General features: G+C 56.5%; 5 protein-coding genes across 7 annotated transcripts; 3 read left to right on the top strand and 2 right to left on the bottom strand.

Moving 5' to 3' along the window:
• Positions 1-2,546: 2,546 nt before the first annotated feature.
• HJV (hemojuvelin BMP co-receptor) lies at positions 2,547-7,126 on the bottom strand. 3 transcript variants are annotated; one of them, XM_083374761.1, is made up of 4 exons: positions 6,620-7,126; positions 5,830-6,293; positions 5,047-5,537; positions 2,547-4,725 (listed from the first exon to the last, which is right to left on the bottom strand). In XM_083374761.1, the coding sequence occupies exons 2-4, from the start codon at positions 6,119-6,121 to the stop codon at positions 4,060-4,062; spliced, it is 1,449 nt and encodes a 482-aa protein (XP_083230887.1). In that variant the 5' UTR covers positions 6,122-6,293; positions 6,620-7,126; the 3' UTR covers positions 2,547-4,059. The 3 variants fall into 3 exon arrangements, with proteins under 3 accessions (XP_083230887.1, XP_083230889.1, XP_083230888.1); XM_083374763.1 differs by having other exon boundaries at positions 5,657-5,936; XM_083374762.1 differs by lacking the exon at positions 6,620-7,126 and having other exon boundaries at positions 5,657-5,964.
• Positions 7,127-8,201: 1,075 nt separating this feature from the next.
• Positions 8,202-10,106, top strand: LOC310647498 (heat shock 70 kDa protein 1-like; the record flags this gene model as incomplete). The annotated part of the gene is made up of 1 exon (XM_083374812.1): positions 8,202-10,106. One exon carries the CDS (start codon positions 8,202-8,204, stop codon positions 10,104-10,106), a length of 1,905 nt encoding a protein of 634 aa, XP_083230938.1.
• Positions 10,107-11,110: 1,004 nt separating this feature from the next.
• LOC310647495 (heat shock 70 kDa protein 1-like) lies at positions 11,111-13,066 on the top strand (the record flags this gene model as incomplete). The annotated part of the gene is made up of 1 exon (XM_083374809.1): positions 11,111-13,066. The coding sequence occupies one exon, from the start codon at positions 11,111-11,113 to the stop codon at positions 13,064-13,066; it is 1,956 nt and encodes a 651-aa protein (XP_083230935.1).
• Positions 13,067-13,841: 775 nt separating this feature from the next.
• BOLA1 (bolA family member 1) lies at positions 13,842-15,141 on the top strand. The gene is made up of 2 exons (XM_083374475.1): positions 13,842-14,363; positions 14,552-15,141. Exon 2 carries the CDS (start codon positions 14,572-14,574, stop codon positions 15,037-15,039), a length of 468 nt encoding a protein of 155 aa, XP_083230601.1. The 5' UTR covers positions 13,842-14,363; positions 14,552-14,571; the 3' UTR covers positions 15,040-15,141.
• A 2,483-nt stretch (positions 15,142-17,624) lies between these two features.
• On the bottom strand, positions 17,625-26,444 carry SV2A (synaptic vesicle glycoprotein 2A; the record flags this gene model as incomplete). The annotated part of the gene is made up of 12 exons (XM_083374299.1): positions 17,625-17,808; positions 18,161-18,320; positions 18,718-18,921; positions 19,399-19,532; positions 19,888-20,052; positions 20,765-20,853; positions 21,106-21,216; positions 21,401-21,490; positions 21,712-21,845; positions 22,313-22,464; positions 22,769-22,949; positions 25,859-26,444. 12 exons carry the CDS (start codon positions 26,442-26,444, stop codon positions 17,625-17,627), a joined length of 2,190 nt encoding a protein of 729 aa, XP_083230425.1.
• Positions 26,445-27,205: the final 761 nt, after the last annotated feature.

Genomic DNA, 27,205 nt, shown 5'->3' with positions numbered 1-27,205 from the left:
CACTTTTGTTTACCTAGTTTCTGCTGCATAGTTTTGCGATAGAGTTTAAATGAAGGGAAACATCTTGGTAGTAACTGCAATCGGTACTTTTTGTAACCATGTTTGACCTTGTTGTCATGTGTGCTACAATAGTTTAAACACTGAATTATTTGAAGAAATGACCCTCAAAAGGTGCCTTCAGCAGCTCTTCCCCTCATTTCCTGCAAGAGGGCCCAGGGACGGTCTGTGGTTGTCTGAAAGCAGGTGGGGCCTCGTAAGATGACAGCTCCTGGCCACCCTCCTCCCTAAAGGAGAGGGAGATTTTGCATGCAGCAGCCGGTCTCCAGCACTGCAGACAAACCCCCAAGTGAAGGCTTTCGGTCTGCTGCCCAACAGAGAAGGAGCCCCTTTGCTCCTGGAGGAGATTTGGGCTGGGGATGAAAGAAGCGCCTCTGGGCATTTGGGCACTGGCTGAAGGTTGCCCCCTCTTTGGGGAGTGGGAGGGAGACGTCTGCATCTTTGGTCTTGCTGAGTTCTTGCCCCAAATCGCTACCAAATGAATTTGTTGGGCGAGTCTGTTGGGCGAGTCTGACTTAGTGTGGCCTCTTATTTATTTAGGACTCTTAGAGGACACATTTTTCATTTAATTATCCCCTCTCTCTCAGGATTTCAGTCGTGCAGAAACAGAGGCTCCTTTTAATTAAGCAGGTGGATCCCGGAGCCTCGCAGAGCTGGTGCTAAAGAGGCCGTGGCAGGGCCAGAGGAGGGCGGGAGAGGCCGGGCCAGAGAGCCTCCGCTCAGAGGCCTGGGGAGAGGCGATTGCCATCTCCTGCACAAGAGGGACCCCTCGGGAGGAGTGGGTGCTTTGGGCTGGCCGTGGAAGGGCCCCCCAGCTCCATCATCTGCTGTGGGATCCGTTGTGTGGTTCCAGAGGAGGCAAAGGAGGAAGGGGCAGCATTCGTGGCACCCCTGGGCCACTCTGTTGGCTTGTGTCCTGCTAGCTTGGAGAGGCCCTTTGCAGAAAATGCCATTCCAGGGCTCGGAACGTGGTTCCCTTGTGGCTGTTGGATAGAGGCAGGGGAAGCACCCAGGCAGCCTGCTGTCCTGTGGCGAGTCGGCCAATGGCTGTAGGCAGGCAATCCAGGGCAGCAGAAGAACAAAGAGACATCACAACATTCAGGTGTGGAAAGACTATAAAGTCCACGTTTGGTGGGCACGCGTGTGCGTGCGCGCGCACATGTATTTTAAAATCACATGGCGGAAGAGAACTTGCGTGCGTGTCCAGGGCTGAGGGAGAAAAGATGTCGCTTGAACCCTAAGGGGCAGGCAGTTCCCTTCTGCTAAACAAATCCCTCATTTTATTGTTAGAGAAAAACAGCCTTCAGCCATTCCAGTTTTTCCTTATTTGTTTGCTTGATGGCAGTGCTGGATCTCTTGAAAGCTGCCTTTGAAGGAAAGCTCTGGAGGCAGACAGATCCTCCAGGACTCACTCCCAGGGAAGGCAAACCATCATTCCCTGATTAAACAATGATTAGATCCAAAGCTGGCAGGACTCAAGAGTAAAATTCCTCCGTGAGGGACCGTCTGTGGCCCTTAGCTCCCCTGGGGGCTAGGGAAGACATTCTGGCGTGAATCAACTTCTGTTCCTGGAATGGGGATTTGGGGAGAAAAAGGGGACACAAGCCCCTGCCTCATTCCTTTCCCCCTTTCATCAATCCCACCCTTTTTCCTGCAGGCATCTCTCTTCCTTTAAAAAAAATAGATATCTTCATGCAAATTCACAGTAAAATGAGTTGGCAAATAGTTTGACACACTTTGTTCTCTCTGTGTATCTTTTTCTTGCAAAACATGGGTGAGTTAATGCATTTACCCTGAAAAGGCGGCTTAGCAAGGTACATTTTGAGCTGAATACATGCCCAGCAAGGAGGCTGAAGGACTTCCATTGGCATCTTGATGTGAATGGCTCTCATTACTTCCCATCTGCAAGTTGCTTACATCCAGAAACATGCCAGCTGGTTTGAGAATCTCACACAAGCGTACACACACACACACACACACACACAGAGAGAGAGAGAGAGAGAGAGAGAGAGAGAGAGAGAGAGAGAGAGAGAGAGAGAGAGAGAGAGAGATGCCATAAATTCATGTTAAACTATGCCAAAAGTTGTAAAAGGAAGTCCTTCCCCAGACACAAAAGAAGAATGCCGTAAGAGCACTTGCACAGCGGCCTCTCCAGATGGTTGACAGGCTTGGCCGGTGTTTGCAGTTAAAGAAAACATGCCTTCCCTTTCCTCTGTGCTAGTTTACCTCACAGGCCAAGCAGCTCAGGATCCTCCCACGTATCCAGGGGCTGATTTCTAGGCAAGCCAGAGGGTTGCCACACATGGAGAAGGTGGCTGTCCAAACTCCTCACATGCTTCCCTGGGACTTCTTGGTTTGCAAATAGTCTAGATGTTTCTACAAGGATGATAGGAACAACCCAAAGCTTTTGCTTTAGCAAAATATTTTTTTAAAAATGAAGGAAAAGCATATATTTATTATAATTTTATTCCTCAGTTGTATTTGGATAACTATACCGATGCAAATATTCTGGGAAGAATGCATAGAAACCCTAGTAAGATGTTTTCTCTCTTTTCATAGAAGAACACACAGCCAAAGGCAACAGGAGGAAGGAGGGGAGAAGAACAGAATGGAAGAGGTACTTAATGCATATTTTCTTTAGACATATTAGCGACTCTGCCAAGGTTGTTTACTCAGGCGATCCTAGGTCGTGACTCTGCTTTCTCAGACCACAGTCAGATACAAACATCCATCTTCTGAAGGGACATCATTCTGTGCATAGTCCAGTTTCTACAGAACTAAAAATCAAGGCGAAGACATCCCATCTCACCATTTAATGCAGGAATTGCAGCTGATAGAAGACCGGATGTCGTGCCGGAGGAAACGCCAAGTCTCCTTGGCGGGGATGACCCTCCCTCCAGTGCATTTGATGGCATCCGCACTCACCCCAAAGGTTTGAAAACGGCTGCCTGGGAAGGAGCGAGCAAATGGCCTTCCTTCTCGCAATCTGGACCCAAAGCAGAGAGCAAAATCCCAGCACCAAATTTTAGTGTCGGGTGACCTCAAGTGGCAGCCGGAGGCACAGCTGCTCTTTCTGAAGAAGCCCCTTCCCAGGAGCCAGATGGGAGGTAGGGGGGACCTGCATGTTCGGGGGGGGGGCTGGGAACCCTGAAGTTCCCCAGCCTGCTCTCCCCAAGATTTCACTGAATCCATCCTTCCAGCCAGATGCAGCTTCTCAGTCAGATGCAGTCAGTTGCCACAAGGGGGCGCAACAGCCTGGCCCCCAACCAGGGACTGGGAGGGGGCAGGATCAATGTGACTCCCCCCCCCCACACACACACACACACCAGGCTTGGTCTTTGCAATTCTTGGGGAAGGCCGCTCCGTTATTTTGAGCTTCACCTGTTGAGAAGCAGCAAAGCTGCATGAGAAACAAATGACAGGGCCTGGCGGGGGGGGGGGGGGTATGTTTGTGTGTGTGTGTGTGTGGTTTCTGCAGAAATAGATGCTGAGCATGAGTGGCAGATTAACCGAGCTCTGCAGGTGAGGATGGAAAGGCCGCTCAGCAGGGGAAGCTGCCCAGGCCAGAGTGATGGTGGTGGGCCAGAGGCTGGCTAAGGGCAACTTGGTCTCCCTAACTGCATTCTCACGTGCAGGTAAAGGTCCCAGTTGAATTTCAGTCCTTTGTTCTCAAAGGGCACTTCTGCACTTCAGGTACCCTCCCCGCCAGGGGCCAAGAGCCCTGGTGACTGAAGGCAGCTTGAGCCTGGACACGTCGCTGCCTCCCACCCAGAGGGCCGGGGGGGGGGGGAAGGAGCAGGCCCCTCTCTCTGCCTCCAGGGAAAAACATTTGCAGCATCAAGGCCTTCTCCTCAAAGTCTCCCACTTCATATATTAAGCACTTTTTTTAAAAAAAACAACCCACGGATATCACCAGCCGCCCAGCAGTCTCAGTTGCTGCAGCGGCTGGTTTGGGCTCTGCCACCCCCAGGGAGCCCCCCCCCGACCTTCGTATCTGGCGCCTCAGGAGGAAAACGCTCCAGATGCAGCCAATGCTGGCAGAATTCGGATCTCCCAGGCAAGCACCAGAATCAATGCCAGGGTGAGGCAGGGGAAGGGGCTAGCGGTGGCCTGGCGGGCAGCATCACGCTGGAAGAGGTGAAGCTTCTTGGCATCTGGATGGAAGAGCCTGGCATCCTCCAAGGCGCCTTGTGCCGCAAGGGTGAAGTTGCTGTCCCCCGAGGCCACCACATCGAAGACGCACGACTGGAAGTAGACGTCCTCCACCAGCAGCTTCTCCTTGCACAGCTGGTAGGCCTTCTCGGTGGTGACAGTGCCACGGCCGCAGCAGCCATGCTGCCGGGAGATGCGCTGGCTGGGAGGACAGCCGCCCACACACAGCTGCAGGTCCTGCTCCTCGGTGAAGGAGCTGGCCACCTCCTCAGCCACACGGATGGAGAAGGACAGCTGCTTCCCTGCCCGGCGTACCGCAATGATGGTGCCAATGTAGGCCGCCCGGATCTCCACATGCTGCCCGGGAGCCCGCTCAAGGATGCTGAGGCTGTCCCCGCCAGGCCGCTCCCCCCCGTTCACGGAGCCATCCACAAATGCTGCCGGGAGGTTGTCCGCCTCGGCTTGGTAGACTTTCTGATCAATGCACTCCTTCATGTTCTTGAAGATGATGGTGATCTGGAAAAAGGGGAAGGTCAGCAGCAGCAGGAGACGGCCCACAGCACCCCTTCCCTGGAGTCAGGAAGAGCCGCATTTGGCTGAGCAGAGGGGAGCTTCCCTCAACCCCTCCAGCTTGTCCCAAAGGCCCCGATCCCTGGACATCCATCTCCACCCTTGGGACTCCTGGATGTTACCCCAAGGGTCTCCCAATTCAGCTGCTTGAAGCCTTTTCAGACTGCAGGCCCAAGCCCCAAACTCCCTTGGGCAGTTCCCTCCAGCCTCCAGGTTCCCCCTTCTCCCACCCCACCCCTTCCAGAGCAGCAGCAGCCCCCAGGTCACCTTGCTCGTGGCTGTAGCGTTCGATCCTTTAGCCACGGGAGAGTTGGTGGCCTGGGCAAACAAGTAGTAGTTGTCAAGCAATGGCCACGAGCCCTCCACACGGCAGGTGTGGAATTCGTCCGTGAAGGTCCGGATGTGGGGGTCCCCGAAGGAAGCGCAGTGCTGATAGGCGGGTGGCCTGCTGCGCTTGTGGGCAAAGGCCTTTTCATAGTCACAGAAGTCTGGGGACCCAGCCCTGGGAGGAAGGGGGTGATGGGCTGCTGGGCTGGGCCCCTCCTTGGAGCAGTTGTGTTGGGCCATGAGGTCCTCAATGCCATGGACGGCCAGGTGGAAGGCTAGGTCTCCGCGGCAGGCGCGGGCTGTGTGGCGGGTGCAGCGGGCATAGGCGCGCAAGGCCAGGCAGTGGGCTGCCCTCCTGCCAGGACCCCGCAGGGGGAGGGTGGAGGCCACATACTCCGAGTTGCAGCGCAGGATCCTGCAGCGGGCTTGCACTGTGCGGAGCAAAGAGCAGCTGGGGTGAGTTAGTGCACAGGGCCAGGCACCCATGTGCCTCCTGCAATAAAGCCCCCCCAGGAGTGGCAAAGACCCCACCCCTCCCGCCTTCTCTTACCGTATCTGCAGCACAGGAGGAGGAAGAGAGTCTTGAGGAGGAAGCCTGTGCCCGGGAGGTGTGGCAGCCTTGGCAAGCAAGGGGGTCCCCCACTCCAATCCATACGGCCTTGGAGGGAATCTGCTCGCCCACACCGGAAAAGACCCCGATTGCCAGGAAGGCCTTCCCCGCACCTGGTCCAGAACATCGGAGAGAGCAGCGGGAGGATCCCAGCCCTTCTCTGGACAGTGCCTCGGCCAGCCTCCTGCGCGGGCACCTTGCGTCTTCCTCAGAGCTCCGGCTATGGGCATTTTGTGGAAGGGAGAGAAAGGGACCTTTGGCAGTGGCTGCAGGCCCTGCAACCCGATCCGTCCTCCACAGGCAGCAACCGAGGCAGAGGCTGTAAATAGGCCTTGCTATTTCAGATCCCCTAAGAGGAATGGGGGGGGGGTATTTTAGGCCAAACCCTCTTGCATATTTGCACATATGCGGATAGGTGTGTGCAGAATACACATGAGGAAGTGAATGCTCTCAGGAACTCCATTGTGCCCTTAAGCGGAGTTTTCTTCTGCTCTGGGTGTGCGTTTCCGGGCATCTGGGTCACGCGATGAAAGGAGGGGACCGCCCATCCTCAGGTAGATTGTCTCCCCCAAACTACCTTTGGGACAGTGAGAGACGAGGTTCGATTTGACTAGAAGACACCGATGGGATTTAAGCATTTGAAACAGAAACTACTTCAATGGAGAAGCTGGGGGGGGGGAACCTCTTCTTCCCTCGGTCACAGGGCTGACTGCAGGCAAGCAGAGCGCACAATCCTCTGATGCCCATTTTGTGTGTGACTGCAGCTCTCCTTCCTGCCACCGACCCTCCCAGCCCCGGACCCAATCTCCCCATCAGCTCTCCCCAAGAAGGGATGAGATCTGGCCAGGAAAGGATTTGTCTGCTTCTGGGTCGCAAAATGGCCGGAGGCTGGAGTCTTCTTACCTAGTGGCGAACCTCGAGTTCTTCTTCTGAGCAGCGTGGAGTTTGGGGATCCCCCTTCAGGCCATCGTCAACCAGCACTTCCTCTCAAGGCGAAAGGATGTTTTGGAGAGGGTGGGCAGGACGCTCCGGAGGTCGCAGGCAGCCCAGAGTTCTTGGTTGGGCGTCAAATGACAGAGACCCTCCCCCAACCCTCGGTGGTCCTTTCCATTCACCAAAGATGTGGGGCAGGAGCTGGTTCACACCCCTGGCTAGAAAGTTTTTGCAGAACTTGTGAAAGCCGGCTGCAAACCCACATGACCCTCCACCCCCCTCGCTTTTGAGAGGAGGGGGCTGCAACAGATAAATCAAGAGACAGGCGCACCTGTTCCTCTGCGGCTGGCGTCCCTGGGTGGGGGCAGCCCAAGCCCTGGGGGTGGGGGTGGGCGAGGAGAGAGCCGAAAAAAGACTGTGTCGATGGAGCCAGGCTGAGATTCCGGCACACGGCAGCCACCCGGTGTCTCTGGAGAACCGTCCCGGCCAGCTCCCGAGGGCTGAGCAGGTGGTGCACCGCCATGCATAGCCCCTGATCTTCTTCCGAAGAGGAACACTGAGTTTCCACTATGGGGCTGAGGCCTGTATTCAAAGGAGGAAATGGTCAGAACAAGGGTTTTTCCAACCTCAGGCACACACGCAAACGCACACGCAGCCTTGCACTGCCACGTAGCCTCTGTGGTCCCATCCGGAGGAGTTTGTTTCTCCCTCTCAGCTTGGAGGGGGTCTGCCCCAAATTCCAATGGCAAGGGCTGAGCCTCTGTAGAGGCCCCTCTCCCACTGAAGACGTCTCCATCAAGGCCACTCCTGGGAAACCGTTCCTTTTCCGCCCCAGAGGTCACGACTGACACAGGAACTCCGTAGTCAGCATTACTGCAAAGCTGGAGCCTCCAGATTGTTGCTCAGCTTGAACGGCTTCCAGCGGGAGCACAGAACCAACGGCCTGAGCGGGCTCTTCACTGAGGACCGGCAGGGCCACTGAGTGTGCATCGAATGCCTGGGGAAATACCTTTCCTTCAGCCTTTGCTTTACAGGATTTGCCTCGTCCCCTGGCTGCCGATCCTCCCCATCCAGAGCGCTTTCTTTCCCCGGCCAAGCAACATAGGACAAAGGACTGGCTGCGAGGAGGACACTGGTATCCCCGTATCCAGTCCTAGGGCTTCCCCAGCACCTCTGCAGCTGATTCCTCTGGAAGCCAGAGCCTGCGATCAATGGGGCCTGGGATCTCACCCAGGAAGCAGGTGAGCCATAGAAGGAGATGGCTCAGGCTTAAGAAGTGCTGTCAGTTCAAACCCCATTGTGATGTCTGACAGTGAAGTCATCGCGTTGGTGGGAAAGGAAGGCTGGGCCCCTCAGATCAAGGACAGGCCCAAGTGCCCAGCTCTAGGCAAGGAAGATGATTCCGTGATCCCTGAGAAAAATCTAAGCCCTGGTCGTCCAGCTGCTTGGTCCTAGAAGAGGAAAAGGGGCAAAAGAAAAGGGGAGACACCTGCATCTCTCATGAGAACGGTCACCTTCCACTCCTGAGTCGGTCACCCTCTGGGACATCACCATGCCTAAGCAAAATGACCTGGCTATTGGGATTGACCTTGGAACCACCTTCTCCTGCGTGGCCGTCTGTCAACATGACAAAGTAGAGATCATTGCCAATGACCAAGGGAAGCGGACCACACCCAGCTACGTGGCCTTCACCAACACAGAACACCTGATTGGAGACCCAGCCAAGAGCCAGGCTTCTCTCAACCCCCAGAACACGGTGTTTGATGCCAAGCGCCTGATTGGCCGCAAGTATGAGGATGCCGCTGTACAGGAGGACATGAAACACTGGCCATTTACTGTGGTGTGCCGTGAGGAGAAGCTAAAGGTCCAAGTCTCCCACAAAGGTAAACAACGGACCTTCTACCCGGAGGAGATCTCTGCCATGGTCCTGGCTAAGATGAAGCAAACAGCTGAGGCCTACCTGGGCTCCTCCATCTCCCAAGCCATTGTCACGGTGCCCGCCTACTTCAGCGATGCCCAGCGGCAGGCCACCATTGATGCTGGAGTCATTGCGGGCCTCCAGATCCTAAAGCTCCTGAATGAGCCCACAGCAGCTGCCATTGCCTACGGCCTGGATGCCAGGAATCAAGAGGCTGGCAGCCGAAACATCCTCATTTTTGACCTGGGTGGGGGCACCTTTGATGTTTCTATCCTTTCCATGGAAGACGGCATCTTTGAAGTCAAGGCCACCGCAGGTGATACCCACTTGGGCGGGGAGGACTTTGACAAGAGGTTGGTGGCCCACCTTGCAGAGGAGTTCAAGAAAAAGCACAGGAGAGACCTCCATCAGGACAAGAAGTCTCTGCAGAGGTTGAAGACGGCCGCCGAGCGGGCCAAATGCACCTTGAGTTCCTCCACTAGTGCCAGCATCTCTGTGGATTCCCTCTTCCAAGGGATTGACTTCCACACCACCCTCACCCGGGCACGGTTCGAGGACCTGTGCTCCGACCTGTTCCGAGCCACCCTGAAGCCCCTCGAGCGAGCCTTGAGAGACGCCAAGATGAGCAAAGGGGACATCGAGGACATTATTTTGGTTGGGGGCTCCACCCGCATCCCCAAGATCCAGAAGTTGCTGAAGGACTTCTTCAATGGCAAGGAGCTGAACAAAGGCATTAACCCTGATGAAGCTGTGGCCTATGGGGCAGCTATCCAGGCTGCCATCTTGACGGGCAACCGAACGCCCAAGATGCAGAATATGTTTCTTCTGGACGTCACCCCTTTGTCTCTGGGGATCAATACTCAAGGAGGTGTCATGGCAACCATCATAAAACGCAACTCACCTGTCCCAACAAAAGAGGTCATGGAGTTCACCACGACTGAGGATGACCAAGACACCATCTTGTTCATGGTGTATGAAGGAGAGCGGGCCCTGACCAAACACAACCACCTCTTGGGCATGTTCACCTTGAAAGGCATCCCCCCAGCCCCCTGTGGGGTCCCGGTCATTCTGGTCACCTTCTCCATTGACGAGAACAATATTCTGACCGTCTCAGCCAAGGATGTGGAAACAGGCAACACAGGCCACCTGACCATCTCGGACACACGCGGACGTCTGGGCAAGGAGGAAATAGAGACGATCGTGCAGACAGCAGAGGAATTCCGGGCAAACGACCTGAGCCTGCAGGAGAAGATTGAAGCCATGAACTCCTTGGAATCCTGCACCCTGGAGCTCAAGAGGGTGGCGGAAGAGCAGCTCCTGGATGGGAAGGCCAAACGGAGGATGTTGGAAATGTGCGACGGTGCTGCCTCTTGGCTAGAGGAGAACCCCCTGGCAGAGAAAGAAGAGTACCAGAAGCAGCAGAAGGACCTGGAGGAAGCCTGGGACTCGGTCTACACCCGCCTCAGCCCAGGCGAGCTGGCAGAAGAGCGGGCGGAAGGAGACGCTGAGGCCGCCGAGCCAAAGGAAGACATGGAGTGAATCGGCTGAGTGCCAGAGTACACTGTTCCACCCAAAGGGCACATTAAAACTATGGGTAAAAAATGAGTCCTTCTCTGATTACAACCATTTAGTTTCACTAATGGTTTTTAGGCCCCGACCAGCCCATGAGCCCAGAGTCCAAATACAAGTTAAGGCTTAGCAGGACGACTAAAGAGAAGAGGCGTTAAGGGCAGACCAGGCCGGGATCATCTGAGTGGCCGTCAGCTCCAAGGTGGCTTCTCCCTCTTGTAACCTCTTTGGAGCACCACAAGGGGCATTCTCAAAAGTGCAGGAACACAAGAGCCACACAGCTCGGCCTGCTCACCCCTTGTCTGGCTCTTGACACGGTCTAGAAGGCCATGGAGAAGTTAATGACTCAGAGGTGGTCCTTGGATGACAGCCACCAGAGCTCAAGGATGAAGTCCATCTGGACTTTCAAAAGTCTTACTTTATGTCAGAGAATCCTTATTTTCTCTAGATTTATTTGAACAGTGTTCACATTCTCCAGTTATGGGCTGGGTTCTCTATCCTGTTTAAGGCTTCTGTTGGTTTGTCCGGCTCTGAAACCCACCATAAAAGGGATCCAGATCAGGGACAAAAAATAAAACCAGACAGCCTGCCCAAAGGCAACCTGCACTTACCCAGGAGGCCCAGCACTGTCTGCTTCCCCAAACGTGGCTGGAAGCAGGAGGTCAAGATGCTGTCCCAAGAGAAAAGCCCCTCGCCCCATCTTCTCCAGGTGGAAACAGTGGTGGGCTCTGCAGCAGAATCTCCACTGGGACACAGAAGAGGAAAGGGCCTGCCGTCTGCTGGGGACGCCGAGCCTCCCAACAGGTCCCAGGGGCCCATTGTGACATGCACAGTGATGGGGGAGGGGTGTCTGTCCTCTGAAGAAAAGGCCAGAAGGAGAAGTGGGGGGCGCAGACCTAAGAGAGCTACCCCCTGGGATTGCCAATTTTCCATCTTTGGCAGAAGGCCAGGGCTGCTCAGGAAAAGAGCCACCTATGGGAGCTGACCTCAGCCATGCAGACGCGCCCGGGCCCACCTCCAGGCCAGACACTCCCTCCACATGGAGACCAGACACGGCCAGAATTTGCCCCAAAGGTCCAGCCGTGGGAATTGACCTGGGCACCACAAAATCCTGCGTGGCAGTCTGCCAGAGGGGGAGGGTGGAGATCCTGGCCAATGACCACAACAGCCGCACCACTCCCAGCTGCGTGGCTTTCACCCACAGGGAGCGCCTGGTGGGGGAGCCAGCAGAGCTCCAGGCCAGCCTCAACCCAGAAAACACCGTCTATAACGTGAAGCGGCTGATCGGCCGCAGGTACGACGACCCCTCAGTGCAGTCGGACCTGAAGAACAGGCCGAACCACCTGGTGGAGGCTGGCCATGGCAAGGCAAAGATCCGGGTGTCCTACCGAGGGGTGGAGAAGGAGTTGTACCCTGAGGAGATCTCCGCCATGGTGCTCTACAAGCTGAAGCAGGTAGCTGAGACTTCCTTAGGCCGCCCGGTCACCCAGGCCGTCATCACGGTCCCAGCGTACTTCAATGGTGCTCAGCGCCAGGCCACTATCGACGCGGGGGCAATTGCAGGGCTCCGCGTCCTGAGTTTAGTCAGCGAACCCACTGCAGCTGCAGTGGCTTATGGGCTCAGGGAGACCCACCAACGCAAGGGGAAGAGAAACATCCTCATCTTTGATCTGGGCGGTGGCACCTTTGACGTCTCCATCCTCACCGCCCAGGATGGCGTCTTTGAAGTTGTGGCTACAGCAGGGGATGCCCACTTGGGGGGAGAGGATTTTGACCAAAGGCTGGCCAACCAGCTCGCCCAAGAGTTCAGGAACAAGTTCCAGGAGGACCCCACGGAGAGCAGGAAGGCCATGCAGAGGCTGAAGGAGGCCTGCAAGAAGGCCAAGCAGAGCCTGAGTTCGAGCACGGCAGCCACAGTCTCCGTTGACTCGCTCTACAAGGGAATTGACTTCCACACCACGGTCACACGGGCCTGCTTTGAAGATTTGTGTGGTGACCTCTTTCAGGCAACCCTTGTTCCGGTGCAGCAGGTGCTGGAGGAAGCAGGGCTCAAGAAGAGCCAGGTGCACGAGATCGGCCTCGGGGGAGGCTCCACACACATCCCCATGATCCAGAGGCTCCTGTCCAAATTCTTTGATGGACAGCGGTTGTGCAAAAGCATCAGCCCCGAGGAGGTGGTGGCCCATGGGGCAGCCATCCAAGCCGCCATTCTGACAGGCCACCGATACCAAAACCTGCAGAACCTTCTCCTCCTGGACGTGACCCCTGTCTCCTTGGGGCTGGAGACGGTGGGAGGCGTGATGGATGTACTGGTCAAGCGCAACTCCCCCATTCCCACGAAGGAAAGCAGGAACTTCTCCACCACGGAGGACAACCAGGGGAGCCTCTTCCTGCAGATCTACGAAGGGGAGCGGATGCTGACCAAGCACAACCGTCTCCTGGGCACTATCACCCTGAGCGGCCTTCAACCAGCACCACGGGGCGTCCCAATTATTGTGGTCACCTTTCAGATTGACCACAACAACATCCTCACTGTTTCAGCCATGGAGAGAAACACGGGCAAGAAGGAAGAGCTCACCGTCATCGACACCCGGGCCCGGCTGGATCGGGAAGAGATGGAGAGGATCCTCCAGGAGGAGGAGGAGCATCGAGTGCAGGAGAAACTGCAGGAGGAGAAGCTGGAAGCCCTCAACGCCCTGGAGGCCAGCACCCTCCAGCTCAAGAGGGCGGCGGCAGAGAAGTCCCTGGACGACCGGGCCAAGCGGAGGCTGCTGGAAATGTGTGAGGAGACGGCCGCGTGGATGGATGACAACCAGCTTGCGCCCAAGAAGGCCTACGAGGAGCGGAAGAAGGAGCTGGAGGACATCTGCAGTGCCATCCTCACTCACTTCAGCACCCGAGAAGGCCAGCTGGAAAAGCCGAACCCTTGAAGAGCATATTAAAAGAACAGAAAGAGGGCATTCATTTTCTCCTCCTCAGGAGTCTTGGGAGACTGAGAGGCCCAGAGCGGGAGAGCGGCTTGCTCTGATGCCTTTGCTGGACGAGAAGCTGGGCCAACCGGAAGCACCCACCTTCTTTCCCCCACAATCCCCATGGACCCCCAACCACTGGGCCCCACTGACAGCAGAGGGTCCAATAGGGCCAGGGGCCAAAGGGATTACACCTGGCCTGGGTGAGGGGGCAGCCAAAAGGGGGCAGGGGGTGGGCACAGCATATGGAGTGTGACATGAAGCTGGAGGCTGGAATGGAGGCCAAGCTGGGTGGGCTCCGAAAGGAGTTCCCACACCGCGACTAGGACAAGTGAGGAGTCCAGCACCAGCTATGTGGAAAGAAAGGTCTTGATCTCTTTGCACAGAGCACCATCACACACACACACACACACACCAGCCAGCGAAGTGAAAAACAGACCACCTTGATAAAAGGAGCCCTGGAAATCCAGGCTGGGGGGGGGGGCAGGAACAGGAAGGAATCACCCCTTTTCTCCTGCCGGACAAGCCGTTTGGTGCCACCAGCCTGGCCGAAAGCGGAAGAATGGCTCGCCCGCCACCTGGTGGGCAAATCCGGGCCTGCGCCGGCTCAGGATCCCTCGGTGCGGGAATCTGCTGCTCAGGATCAGGAGGCGCGCTGACAGCCGGGGTAGAAGGAAAATCTACCTGCCGCACACCTGGAGACTAGGGGCGGATGCTAGCTAGGCGCTTCCCGCTGGAGGAGGCTGCGCGGTGAGGTCATAATTGCCCCTTCGCGGAGACGCCGCGCGCTCAGGAAGAAAAGAGCGGCGGACCCGCGCTTCCGACACAGGTGAGACAAAGGGAAGGGAGAGACAGCCCTATAGCCGGCTGAGCATGATGGGAGATGTAGTTCGCGGCAGCCGGCCGCAAAGGCTACGCGGTGTGGGGTTCCCATTGACCCACTCTGGGCGGCCGCGAGAGGACCGGGGCCTCCGCGGCCAGAAACCTGCTTTTCCCCACCGCGCCCGGCAGCGACCGTTTGCAAAATCGCGTACGGCGCGCAAAGACTACGGCTCCCAGAATGCAACAGCGCGAAAAGACGAGAAGGGTCCTCGCGGCTGCCGGGAAGTGTAATGCCGCTGGCTTCCCTCGGGCTGGCAGGGTCTCGCTTTCCCGACAGCCGGGCCGGCGGCAACTGGGCGAGCTAAGGAAGGCGGTCGGCGCGCAGCCCAGGGAGGGGCGCGGTTTGGGGGTCGATCTCGGAGGTCGGGCGCGGCAGGTGAGTCCTCGGGAGGCGCCGGGCCGGCGCAGAGCCCCCTTGCCCTTCCGAAGCCGGGGGGGGGGGGGCTGCAAACCTTCGGTCCGCCTCGGGCTGCCCACAGGGACGAGGGCCTCGATGCCCGCGCGCCCCGGGCGGTGGGGAACCCGGGCGCCGAGACTCCCCCTTCCCCGGCGTTTGTGTTACAGCTCTCCCAGCCGGCTCTCCGATGCTCTCCTCCAGCCTGCTGGTGCTCGGCCGTGCCCTCCGCTGCCCAGCCTCCGCCGCCGGACGCGCGGCGCTGAGCGGGTCGGCCATGGAGAAGCCGGTGGAGTCGGGCATCCGGGCCAAGCTGCAGGCGGCCCTCGAGCCCCTCCACCTGGAGGTCATCAACGACAGCCACCTGCACGCCGTGCCGCGCGGCGCGGAGACCCACTTCCGGGTGGTGGTGGCCAGCCGGCGCTTCGAGGGCCTCTCGCTCATCCATCGGCACCGCCTGGTCAACGACCTTCTCCAGGAAGAGCTGGCCGGCCCCGTCCACTCGCTCTCCATCCAGGCCAAGACCCCGCAGCAGTGGGAGAAGGGCTCGCACGTCGGCCAGAGCCCCCGGTGCCTGGGAGGGGCCAAGCACGACCCGCCCGCGGCTGGCAAGTTGGGGAAGACGGGGCTCACGCAAGCCGGTGCGGGTGGGCCCTGACCTCCAGACCTCCTTCCGGTTTGAGCTGCCCAGAGCAGCCCTTGGTGCCCCTCCAGCTTGCTCCCGTGCCTGGTGTCTGCTGAAGTGTATTAAATGCCTTGGGCTTTCCTCCCTGTGTCTGCTCACTTTGGGGGGAAGGAAGATAGCTGGGGGGGGGGGAGATGAAGAAAAGAGGGCCGCAATTTCTTCCCCTCCCCTCGGCAAAGGATTCAGAGGAAAGAGCATTGGCTGAAATGACAGCAGGGTCAAATGTCCATTTGCTCCTGGCACTCGCCCTGCGCTCTGGCGGACATGTTGGCTAAATGGCCTCCAGTGGAGATTGCAGCTCAAGCCAGGCTCCACCCCAGGACGCTGCCAGGTTGGCAGGGAGGCCATAAAGGTAAAGGTAAAGGTAAAGGTTCCCCCGCACATGCGTGCTAGTCGTTTCCGACTCTAGGGGCCGGTGCTCATCTCCGTTTCAAAGCCGAAGAGCCAGCGTTTGTCCGAGGACGTCTCCGTGGTCATGTGGCCGGCATGACTAGACGCCAAAGGCGCACGGAGGCCATAGCGTGCGCTAAAAACAGCATCCCTCATCAGGTAGGAGGGGCTCAATCGACCCTTAGAGGGGCCCCCACTCGGCCGGCACTGGGAAACCCCCCCAGATGACAGGAGAGCCCGAACCCCAGCCTTACTGCCTGCCGCTTGCCACCCCCCATCAAGAGAGACCCTGCCTGCAGGGGGAGGCTCCCTTCCGGTCTCACACCCCTTACACACCCCCTCCCCCCAAACTGATTTGGCTTTCTTTAAAAAGGTCTTGCAGCTCCCACAAAAAAGGTGGCCTGTGGAATGGACGTTAATCTCAGGTTATTAAAAAGCACAGTTCAAGCAGGAAAAATCATTAAATTTTTCAAACTTTTATTTCCATTTTTTACATGGATTATTGTTAACTACAAGTTCATTATGGTGGTCGTGGGAACACGGCTCGATTCAGCCAAACATCCAGATTTCCTTTTCCTGCTGAACAATCTGTACACATTAGCCAAAGCATCTTTTTTTAAAAAAATCACTGTTTCTCACAATGACATTTAAAATAACTCCTGTCTAATCACCATTCTTGGCTTTTCTGTTTATACAAAATGAAATGACCCAGAGACTACAGTTGAGATGGGTTGTTTTTTTTCCAGGTTTTTTTAAATTGTTCTTTACAAACATCTAAAAACTACACCACAGCACAAAGTGTTTGTCAGTTGGTTTTGCACACAGATAGAGCTACATATGGTTTGTGTCTTGGTTTTGTTCAGAAGCCCACCTGCACCAAAACGAGGGAGGGGAACTAAAGCCGGGGCAGGTCGAGGTCTGGAAGCAGCAGGGAGGATGCCATTTCACCCGCTAAGGTTTCTTCAGCGTGGGTGGGGGTGGGGGGCTGTCAGTTTCCTCACCCTGCAAGAAAATGTGGCTTTCTCCATCTGGAGAGATTCAAGGAAGAGGAAGACAAGACACCCAGCCATTCTTCCCAATAAAGGAGGAACCATCATCATTGCTACAGGGGCAAAAGGACATGGGGCCGCCCCCCCCCAGTGGTCCCGCCATCAATTAGGGGAGTGAAGGGTTAGGGTGCAAGGAGGGGGGCTCCCTTTTTGGTACAAGATGGCAAAATATCAGAGGCCACATAAAACCATGCTTCATTTGGTCCAAGATCTGCCTGTCGCTCTTTGCTCCGGCACCCAGCCGCTTATGTTGTGCTCTTTTGGGCTGTTCATGACAAATGCAATTAGGCATTTCTGGTTAACTCCTCACAAATTGCACTCGGATGCACAAAATCCAAGTTTCAATGTTCAGGGGGAAGAAAGAAGGAAGAGCTTCCTCCTTTCCTTCAGGAATTAAAATGGTTGTATTCGCCCTCCCCTCCCCCTCCCCACTGGGTTGACTCACCCACAGCCAGGAATGGCCAAGGCCCAAGGGGGTCCTAGATAAGCCCCGAGGGAGGGGCCACCCCTTCAAAAGCACCATTGCAAACAGTTGCAAGTTAAAGAACTCCTTATAAAATCTTTTCCAAAGACAATTGTGCTATGGGGGGGCTCATGCCCACCAGGTTTGAGGAAAGCGAGGTTACACCTCCAATTCAAATGCCAGCAGAGCCCCAATCTGTCTGCTTGTGTGCTTGTACTATGTGGATCCCTGCTTCTAGCTCTCACTGCTAGCTAGCTATGGCTGCTGGGAGTTGTAGTCTTAGTTTACTGGACAAATAGAAGACATATTCACATATTCACAGACTTACGGAAACCATGATCTAGAAGCAGGAAAATAGATTGCAGAATACAAGATTTGGGGTTATGTTTGCTAATGCCTAACTTGTAAATGCCACCCATCTCCCACGGCTTGGCCTGCCCTCCTCCGGCTTCTCTGGCCTCCCCACCTTCATGTCCACCTCAGCACCGTGGGAGAAAGGAGCGTGAGGAGAACTCAAAGAACAAGTGAGCTTGCAGAAGAAAACCCAAGCGAAGACAGATTTCCCATTGAAATGGTACAACAAGACAGTCACAGTGTCTACAACGCTAAATCTCCCCCGGGCAGGAGCGGGGGCAGAAGAGCCCGGGGGCTCACTCTCATTGCAGCACCTGCCCCCTGGTCTCCGGCAGCTTCAGGGCCAGAGAGCTGCCCACGGCCAGGGCCACTGATGCCAGTAAAATGGGCACGGCTTTTGTGATGCCCACAAACGACGTGAAGATGCTGATGCCCAAAACCGCCGCCAGCTTGCAGAGAGCATTGAGGAACCCAAACGCGGTGGTCCTGGAAGCAGGGAGGGGGAGGCCATGAGGAGAAGGAGGAGGAGGAAGGGACAGTGGGAAGCTTTTGTGGGTGCAGAGCTCTGACCGAGTCCCCCCATCCCTTCTGGTTCCAGTGGCTGGGCGGGATCACCATCCATTCAAGAGCGAGGCCACCAGGAGCCCATCAGGGGCAGAAGCACAGAAAATGCCCGAAGGAGCCGGCTCCTCCCCAAACAGGCTCACAGGGGGCAGTTATTTTCACCAAGACAACCCTTGTGTACACACACACACACACACACACTGTGTAGGCGAGACCCATTGCCCAGCTATCCCGTTGCTCCCCCCACCTGGAAGGCAAGTCGGGAGAGTCTCACCTTCTGTCCGAAGGGTACAGCTCCACCGTGAGGACGTCCAGGGCGTTCCAGGAGGCAATGCTGACCCCGCCAAACAAGCAGAGGAGGGCAATCATGGCTGACTCACTTTTGCCGAAGGACAAAAAGAAGCAGCTGATGCAAGACATGACACTCGAGCCGGCTGCGTTGGTCGGAGGAGCAGCGAAGGAGGAAGACAAGCATTAGCTCACCGCGGTCCGTTTCTAGACCTCATTGTGAAAAACGGGCAGGCTCAGAAACCTTTTTGCCTCCACTATGAAGTCCTGCCCAGACCAGGAATCCCCGTGGCTGGTTTCAAAGCCTCTGATCCAGACAGATCCCACCAGGGCATCGGGCATCCAGAGTCAGAGCAATGCAGAGCTCAGAAGGGGTCCAGCGCCACACCAGATCCTAAACCGGCCCCTTGACAGCCAGTCCCAGGGCTGAAAAGGGGCCACCCACGTCTCTCGGGGGGCTTCCACTCCCCGTCTCCCAGGACGACCTGCTGAGATGGGGGGCTGATCCCTGCCAAGCACTTGCCAAAAGGGGGGCCCCCTCACCCAACATGCGAAGACGCCCGATCTTGTCCATCAGGAGTGCAGAGACGATGTTGCCCGGCAGCACTGCCAGGGTGCCCAGGAAGCTGACAAAGTAGATCATGTAAGCATTGTTGTCGTCACTGAAATCCAGCTGGCAGCCTTCTTTGTAGTGCAGGAAGGTGCTGTTGACGATCCGGCTGTCGATGAACTTGTATTCAAAGAGGTCTGGGGGCGAGAGGCAGGGCTTAGGCCCATTCCCTAAAGAAACCAGGCAGATCCCCCCATAGGAGCCGGGTCCCAACCCTTAAGCCCCCCCTCCCCTCCGTCTGCTCAAGCCAGGAGCCCACCCAGGAACCGTCTGGTTATGGCTGCTGTCTCAGGACAGCCCTTTTTCTGAATGGCCTGTTGCAGGCTCCTCGGTGCTAACTGCTCCCCCCACCCGACTGGGCCTGCCTGCCGGTGTCTTCCAAGGCCGAGAGCTGCTTTGGAGCCTCCTTTTTCTGTCTTCAGTTGGTCTGAAGTCAGGAACTGCAAAGGCTGTGACTTCTTCACGGGGGACGTGAGGTGGGCTCAGCAGCAGGCAAGCGCTCAGAGGCCTTTGAGAAAGCCCAGCTGAGGCGGGAGGGACGACGGAGACTCCCCAAGGACACCCACCCACCCAGAGGTGCCCAGGAGCAGCTCCGGCCGCCTCAGACATGTTACCTGTGTTGTAGAAGACAGTGGCCAGAAAAGTGCAGTTCCTGAAGAAAGTATTGCTCGATGTGACGTCCTCAAAGTAGCACTCTTCAAACAAAGAGTCGATGAAGGTGACTGACTTCATCTTGAGGCCAATAAACCTGTCCAGGGGGAGAGAGAGGAGGTTGAAGGTCCACTGCTTAATTCATGCAGGCTGCTGAGCCCTCTAAGGTGGCTCCTTCAGACTCGGCATGACGCGGCTCTCTGCCTACAGTGGGTTGCAGGCCATGCTCGGCCAGGCTACAAAAATCCACCTGAAAAGTATCTCTGCTTTGGGAGACTTTGCAGTGTGGGGTGTTGAGGTAGCCCAGCCCTTTCCTTGTCCTGAAAAAAACCCAGAAGGGGACAGCCCAGAGACGACGCTGCTCAAGGAAGCATCTCATCTCTGCCCCAACTGAAGCCCCACTGGGCTCGTCACAGGGCCAGCCTCTGAAGCAGAGCCGGGTTGACACCTACTTGTCATTGAAGTATTCCCCCTGGCGATGGACCTGGTTCTCCAGGGTGAAGTTGAAGGTGATGTGTCTGAACGTCTCGTTCTTAAAGACCTTTGTGCGGGAGGCGTATTCCACATTCTGGAGGTGTTTAATCATGTCTGGGAACCAGACGGTCAGACCGTAGTAGCTGCCCAATGGCCAAGGCAGGTGGAGGAAGAGGGGAGAGAAAGAACCAGAAAGGTTTGGAGGACCTTCAACTAGAGAGAAGGGCTGGTTTTCCAGAACACCCTTCTTCCCAACTTGATGACACCCGGGGCGTTGGGGCACCGACTCCCAGAATTCCTCACTGGGCAAGGACCCTGGTGGGGCAAGGAGGCCGTGGGTCCAAGCAACCTCCCTAAGTCCAGCTGCCCAGCCCACAGCTCCTCCTGTCAGGGTGCTGGTCCTTCCAACTCCAACTGAGGGAAATGCTGGGAGCGAAGACCCTCGGCTACAACGTGGCTGTGGCTTGTACTGTCTTTGGTGGCGTTGCTCGTGGGCAGGAGCGATGCGAGGTTTGCTCTTTGTTACTTAAAGGCTCAACGTTATTCCTCTTTGCATCCCCGCATAGACTAGGGGCTCGATCCTCACGGCTCCATGAATGTCAATTCAACATTTCATTATAGGAGCCCTGGGCTCTTCTCTGCCAATCATCTCGGGGGGCTTGTGATGGAAGAGGAAATAACCCAGGGATTTTAGGCCAGGGGAAATGGGGGGGCTTTTCCATTGTCAGCCCAGCCCAGAGGGGTTTGGGCTCCTCTTGTTTTTCAGAGAAGGGACCAATGCACCTCCCTCCCTCCCTCGCGGGAGATCTGTGGATCCAGCACCAGGTCGCTTGGCTCTCCCCCAGCATGGCTCACCTGAAGGACATGGTGAACCAGACTGCCATCATCATCAACGTGACCCGACGATACTCGGGAGCAAAGCACTGGTGAAAATTTGCCCAGACCTGTGGAAGCGGAGGGGAGGCGCTTGGAGCTTCCCAGGTCTGGGACGCAGCAAGGGGCACAAGGGACTTGGGCGGCTTCTCCCGCGCATCCTTTGGGAGGTGGTCCCTGGTCCAAAAGCCTTTTGCGGAGGCCGCGGTTGAATTGCAGCCTCCCCCGGCTGGTGTGGTTGCCCAGCACGGCTCCCATGAAGGGAACCCAGCAGTCCCAGAAACCCTGCCCCCAGCCCCCACCCCCCACCCTGGACAACTGACCTGCTGAGAAAGATTCAGGAAGCGGACCATCCAGCGCCGGTACCAGGTCCCTGTGTCCGACTGGATCTCGACCAATTCGTCCTCCTGTTTGATTGTCTTGATGTGAGTCACCTGCCAATGGAACGTGCAAGGAGCAGTGAGGGTCCTCAGCCTTCCCAGCTTGAAAGTCAAGCAGAGCCCCCCCCCAGCCAAGAGGGTAACAGGGAGGGTCCCTGCTAACAGATGCAAAGAGACCTGGTGGTGGGCGGGTCGCCAGGAAGAGGGGGATGGGGAGGAGAAGGAGGAAAGGTCCTACCGAGAAGACCCGTTCAGGGTGGCCTTTTGCCCTCATGTTGGTGTCATGGACCTGCTTCAGAACCATCCAGGCCTCGTCATGCTTGCCGTTCTAGAAAGAGAGAAACAGGGAGGTGTCCACCCACTTGCTCCCTGAGGGTCTTCCTCTGCCCCTCACCCCTCGGAGGCTCAGCTCTTGGGCCCTTCCCGCATCAGCTGCTGGGGGACAGGCAACGGGGAAGCAGAGTTGGCCCAACACCGGCCTAGGGCTCGCTCTGTGGGCATCTAGCAGCCCTCTCCGTCCCTTGAAAGGGGGCACTGGGGTCTTCTTACCTCCAGGAAGAAGCGGGGGCTTTCCGGCATGCTGGTAAGTGCTCCGATGGCAAAAACCGACGGAAAGGCGCAGACCAAGACAAAGACGCGCCAGCTGTGGAACTGGTAGGCAGATCCCATTTGGAAGCTCCACCCTGTGTGACGGGGGGAGGTTGTGTGTGTGTGTGATGGAGAAGAGGGCTTTACAAAAGGGGAATGTCTTCTTCACTGCCTATGAAAACTCTCTTCCCCCCCCCCCAAGCCTCTAGGTCCAGCCCATTGGGAGAAGAATGGCTGAACCCTGGCTCTCCTCCCGAGCTTCCAAGCCCCATGAGGGCACACATGGCAGACCCCTATGGATTGGGAAGGAGGGACAAACCCTCCTGCTTGCTGGGTCGGAGGCTGCCCGACTTGGGAGGACAAATGGGTCAACGTGTATAAAAGAGGGCCAATTTCCGTGGGCCCAAGAGGAAATCCCACTGCCTTGCTGCAGGGCTGGAAAGCCAGCCAGCCAGCCAGCCAGGGGCCTGCAGCTGAGCTGGAAAGGGCTCAGCCCCACGTGGGTCTCCTTCGGCCTGTGGACGTCCTGATCCTTCCTTTCCCCCTGCCCTCTGGGACTCACCATAATGGGGGATGATGGCCCAGGCCATGGCGGAGGCGTAGATGCCGCCGATCATCCAGAACATGCAGAGCCAGCTGAGGTGCTCACCACGCTTCTCCTGGGCCAGGAACTCCGAGTAGTAGGAGAAAACGATGGGGATGGACCCCCCAATGCTGGGGGGGGGAGAGAGAGAGCAATTTCAGAAGACGGACGGGGAGACCCCGCCACCCTCCTGGCCAAAACAACTCGGGCAGCCCCGTCCCTTTCTCAGAGCCCCTGCGCTGGGGCCAATGGAGATGCCTTCAAGTTGCATCTCGCTGTCTTTGCAAACCTTAGCCGGCCCTGCCTGATCTCGGACACACTGCTCTGTTCTGCTGGGGGAGGAGGTGGATGCCCACTGCACCCTCGCCCTGGAAGGCCTCAGGGTGGGAGAACAGGCAGGCTGTCCCCAGACTAAAGCCCCCGGGGTCCCCTTACCCCACACCAGAGAGCAGCCGGCAGAAGAGGAAAGTGCCGTAGCCCTGCACGAAGGAGGAGAAGAAGGCAAAGACGCTGTTGACCGAGAGTGATATCAGCAGGCACTGCCTGCGCCCCAGCCGGTCTGCCAGGCCGCCCCACAGGAAGGCACCCACCATCATTCCCAGGTAGACAATCAGGCCTGGAGGAGAGAGACAGGAGGAGGAGGAGGAGTTATAGCAGAGCAGCCGGGTCCTAGAGGGCGCTTGGCAACCCTCTGTTTATTCTTGGGGAAAGGACTGGCAGTCAGATAGAGCCTGGCGCTATTGGGGGACGGAGGGGCTTGCATTAACACCAACCCAGCTGGTGACCCAGGCTGAGGGCCAGGAGGGGAAGGTGCCCCGTGGCTTCCAGAGCAAGCTCAGTGGGTGGGGACTCTTTCCACCTGCTCGTGGTCCAGAATTAACCTCTCCAACACCAGCCAATTGTGCCTCCTGCCCGACACCCGGCTGGCCTGGCCTGGGCTCTGACAGCCAGGAGGCTTCTGGCAGCATCTCCATTGCTGTGAGGCAAGAGGGGGCTGTGGAGATTTCCAATGGCTCCGTCTCACCCTTGGGGTGGATCTGTACGCTGCTCCCTGCTGGAGAGGCACCCCTGCTCCTCCGTGGCTTCACCTGCACTTTTCTGGGAGGAAATTGACTTGGCGGGGGGGGGAGGGTTTCTGGCTTTTATATTATTATATTTATATTATATTTATTAAATTTTTATACCGCCCTTCTCCCGAAGGACTCAAGGCGGTGTACAGGGCAATAAATATTAAAAACAAAGTACAAAAATTAAAAAACAATTAAATATTATGCCCGATATAAACAGTAATTAAAACCATGTTAAAAACCCAGCCGTTAACCCATCAAACCAGGCCGGATTGCTCAAATAAATAAGAGCAAAAATTAGAGCTGTCAGACAGCTGACCAACCTTGAGCCACCAGGCTCAAGGTTGACTCAGCCTTCCATCCTTCCCAGGTAGGTAAAATGAGGACCCAGATTGTTGGGGGCAATTAAGCTGACTTTGTAATAATGCCGCTTGGGGGGGGGGCGCGAAAGCCCTAATAAGCAGGCATATACATAGAATGAAGGCTACTGCTAAGCACATTGGTTTGTGCTTAAATTGTAAGCCGCCCTGAGTCTTCGGAGAAGGGCGGGATATAAATGGGATTTTTTAAAAAAAAAGGGCCCCAGGCTTGAACCAGTGTTGGAGTGACCAGGAGCTAGGAGACACCCCCCCATGAGCTCCTTGATGGGCTATTTGCATGTTCACTGGAGGCACCAGCCATCAAGGAGCCCCCATGTGGTCCCGGACAGGCCTTGCTCTGCTTACTGGGCCAATGCGCCCTCTGGGCAGCCTCTCCCACCCTTTGCTGAGGCCTCAGTGCCCATCTTCTCCAACCACCCTGGCTGTCGGAGAGTCCCGGCCAAGGCCTTCAGAAAGCAGCCTCATCAGTGGCAAAACGTAGGAGACCCACAGCAGTGGAAAAGGGCCTGGCACACCTGCAAGGCCCAAACTAGAAGGGAGCTTTCGCTGCCCCATTCCTGCCCGGACTTTCCCCACCAGAAATGGGGAGGCAGGCTGGCTTTGCCGCACTGCAGTGGTGTCGCATGGAAAGCTGGCCCTGCTATTGCCTCAAAAGCTCCCCCTCCCCCGATTTCTCTCTCTCTCTCTCTCTCTCTCTCTCTCTCTCTCACACACACACACACACACACACACACACACACAGACACCAGGCTTCCTCCACCCAGGCACCGTTCTTCCTTTCTGGGGAATTTAATTCTGCTGTGCTCTCTCTCCTCCTGCCCGCCCCCGCTGGCCTCCTTGCAGCGCCCCAAAGCAGCAAGGAGATAAGCTGGGGAGGGGGCTGGTCTCTCTGCACCGAGCCGCTAAGATGGAGAAGGGGAAGATGAGTCAGCCAGCAGCAGCAGCAGCTGCCGCGTCCCCGACTGAGTCACAGAGCGGCCAGGGAGCTGCTGTTCCTGCAGCAGCCAAGGGGCTTCCGCTCCTTTCAGGAGATGATATCTTCCCCCCCCCCCCGTACTTGGGGTCACTGCCTGGGGGAGAGTTGCTGCCTTTCTTTAGTGTGTTCTTTGTTAAAATGGACACAGAATCCTCTCTTTGGCCCACAGATTACCTCAACAGAGAGATGCCCGGAAATGTACAATGCTAAGCAGAGCAGAACCTGCTGGATCAGGCCAAGGGTGCCACCGGCCCAGAGCACCGGTGGGAGCTCAGCCAGCTGGATGGCTGGACCCTGATCACCTTGATCCTGGCCTGTGTGCGGAGAGCAGTCATTTCCTCCATGAATATATTCAACTTTTTCTCCCCCCAAAACCATCTGGTGGCCCTAATGGCATGGTTTAGTAAAATTAAGGAATCCCTAAATGCCAAGAGCTAGTATTTCAGGAAAAAATGAAAACTTACAGCATTGTCCTCCCTGCTCTGTTACTTTTTCATGGGCATGGAATTTGTCTGCTTGCATCCAACGCAGAGCAGTCATACAATCCCAAAGTCCAAAGCAGTGCAAACCCAGCAGCTCAGTTTCTATAGAATCTCAGCTCTGTCCCGAGACGCCTGCGCACCACGTGGTCAAACCCTTAACTGTGCTCCCAATCTGTCTGATCCCATAAAGACTGTACTGGTGGCAAGAGAGCACTATGCAATCTGAAAGTTTGCTACAAGTACTTTCTGTCGCCGAAAAATCAGCAGTACCAACTCCACAACTCATTCCACGTGAACTGGTGTGACTTCCTTCAGGGCTGCAAATTTCTTGCTAAAATTATTATGCCTCTTTCCTAAGCTGGATTTTTTTGTTGTTTTTTAAAAACCTATTTCATCTCAACTACCAGAAAGCCTCTTTTTTTTTACAATCCTCTGTGAAGCTCTAGGACTCCAAGAGGGGGTTAGGAAAGTTACTGTCTTCTGAAACTTTAAACTTTATAAAAAACCTGGATCTCCAACCACAAACACATTATCGGGCCAGCCCCGCCCCCCCCTCCCAAGGTCATGCCTCCTTTGCCAGATTACCCCAAGAGGAAAATCAGGCCTCCCTGGGGACTCACCCAGCATGCCTTTATTGGAGTCTGACAAGCACATGTCCTTCTCAGCGCTAGGGAGGACAAAGCCGACCACAAAAATCTCCACTCCATCAGCCATGAGGGCCAGTCCAAGCACAAAGTAGAGCGTCCACTGGAATCTCCCGTGTCCGCACTCTTGCAGAATCAGCTCATACTGCTGGGAAAGCTCCTCCTTCTCCTTCTTCTTCTCTCCTTCCAGGTCATCGAAGTCTCTGAACTCGCTGGCTGCCTCCGGGCTGGCCGTCAGCCGGTCTCCACCCTTCAGGGAATCGTTCCGGGGGATCCCCTGGTACTCCCCCTCATAGACCTCGTCATCTTCATCGTGGCCTTCCGTGGCGTCACTGGAGGCCCCTTCCTCGTCGGCCGAGGGCTCCCCACGGTAGTATCCATCTTGAGGCTGATAGTCATCATCGTCCTCTTCCTCAAAGCGAGCGTAGGCGCGCTTGGTGTACTCGTCTTGCACGCGGTCCACCCCCTTGCCCACCTTCTTGGCCGCCTGCTTCTTCACCTCCTTGGCGATGTCCTTTGCACCGCGGATGAAGGCGGTCCGGTCTCTAAAGCCTTCGTCCATGGTTCCCACCAGCCCTTTGGGCCTGGAGATGAGAGGAGAAGGAAGGCGTGGGTGGCTGAGCGGGAGGCACCGTATTCAGCACCCACCGACAAGGCAGGCAGCTCCTCCTTTAGGCAGACACTCCCCCTTCAAGGACCAGCTCTTCGAGGGGGGCAACCCATGTGCCTGAGCCCTGGCTTCTGCTCTGGAGGAGGCGGCGGTGCCTGCCAAGGGGAGCAATGCAGCCCTGCAAAGGAAGGAGACATACGGTCAGGTAGAAGCCCAGCCATCAAAGGGCAGCTCAGCTGACCCAACAGGCAAGATGGGGACAAGATTCAGTGGAAGAGAGTAAAAGAAGTCGAGCCACTTGAGGACAGAACCAGCCAATGGAAAGGGACGGTTGCCCCCCAGCGCTGCCTTGGATGTCTTTCTAGCTGACCCACCCCCACCCCACCCCCAGTCTCCGGCTTCTCTCACCCCCTGCACAGCCAGCCCTCCCTCTTGGGTGGGACTATTCTGGGTGAGAGGGGAGTCCTGTGCAGGCATTGCCATCTTATCCAGACCTCCCACCTTCTTACCCCCTCTTTGATTTTTCTCTCTGATCGCAACTGGTGGATACCGAGACTGGCCCAGTTTTGCTTGGATAATATCTCACCTGCTCAGCAATCACACACATGTGCAATGTGGGAGCTTGTGCCACACGTCCCACTTGGAAACCCCAAGGCTTTCCCGAGCCAGAATTTGCAGCCGGTTTGTCCAAGCCTCAGCCAAGAGGTTAAGAA

Source organism: Vipera ursinii, assembly GCF_947247035.1.
Source record: "Vipera ursinii genome assembly, chromosome: 15".
Lineage (NCBI taxonomy): Eukaryota > Metazoa > Chordata > Lepidosauria > Squamata > Viperidae > Vipera > Vipera ursinii.
This window is presented reverse-complemented; position numbering and strand designations above follow the sequence as displayed.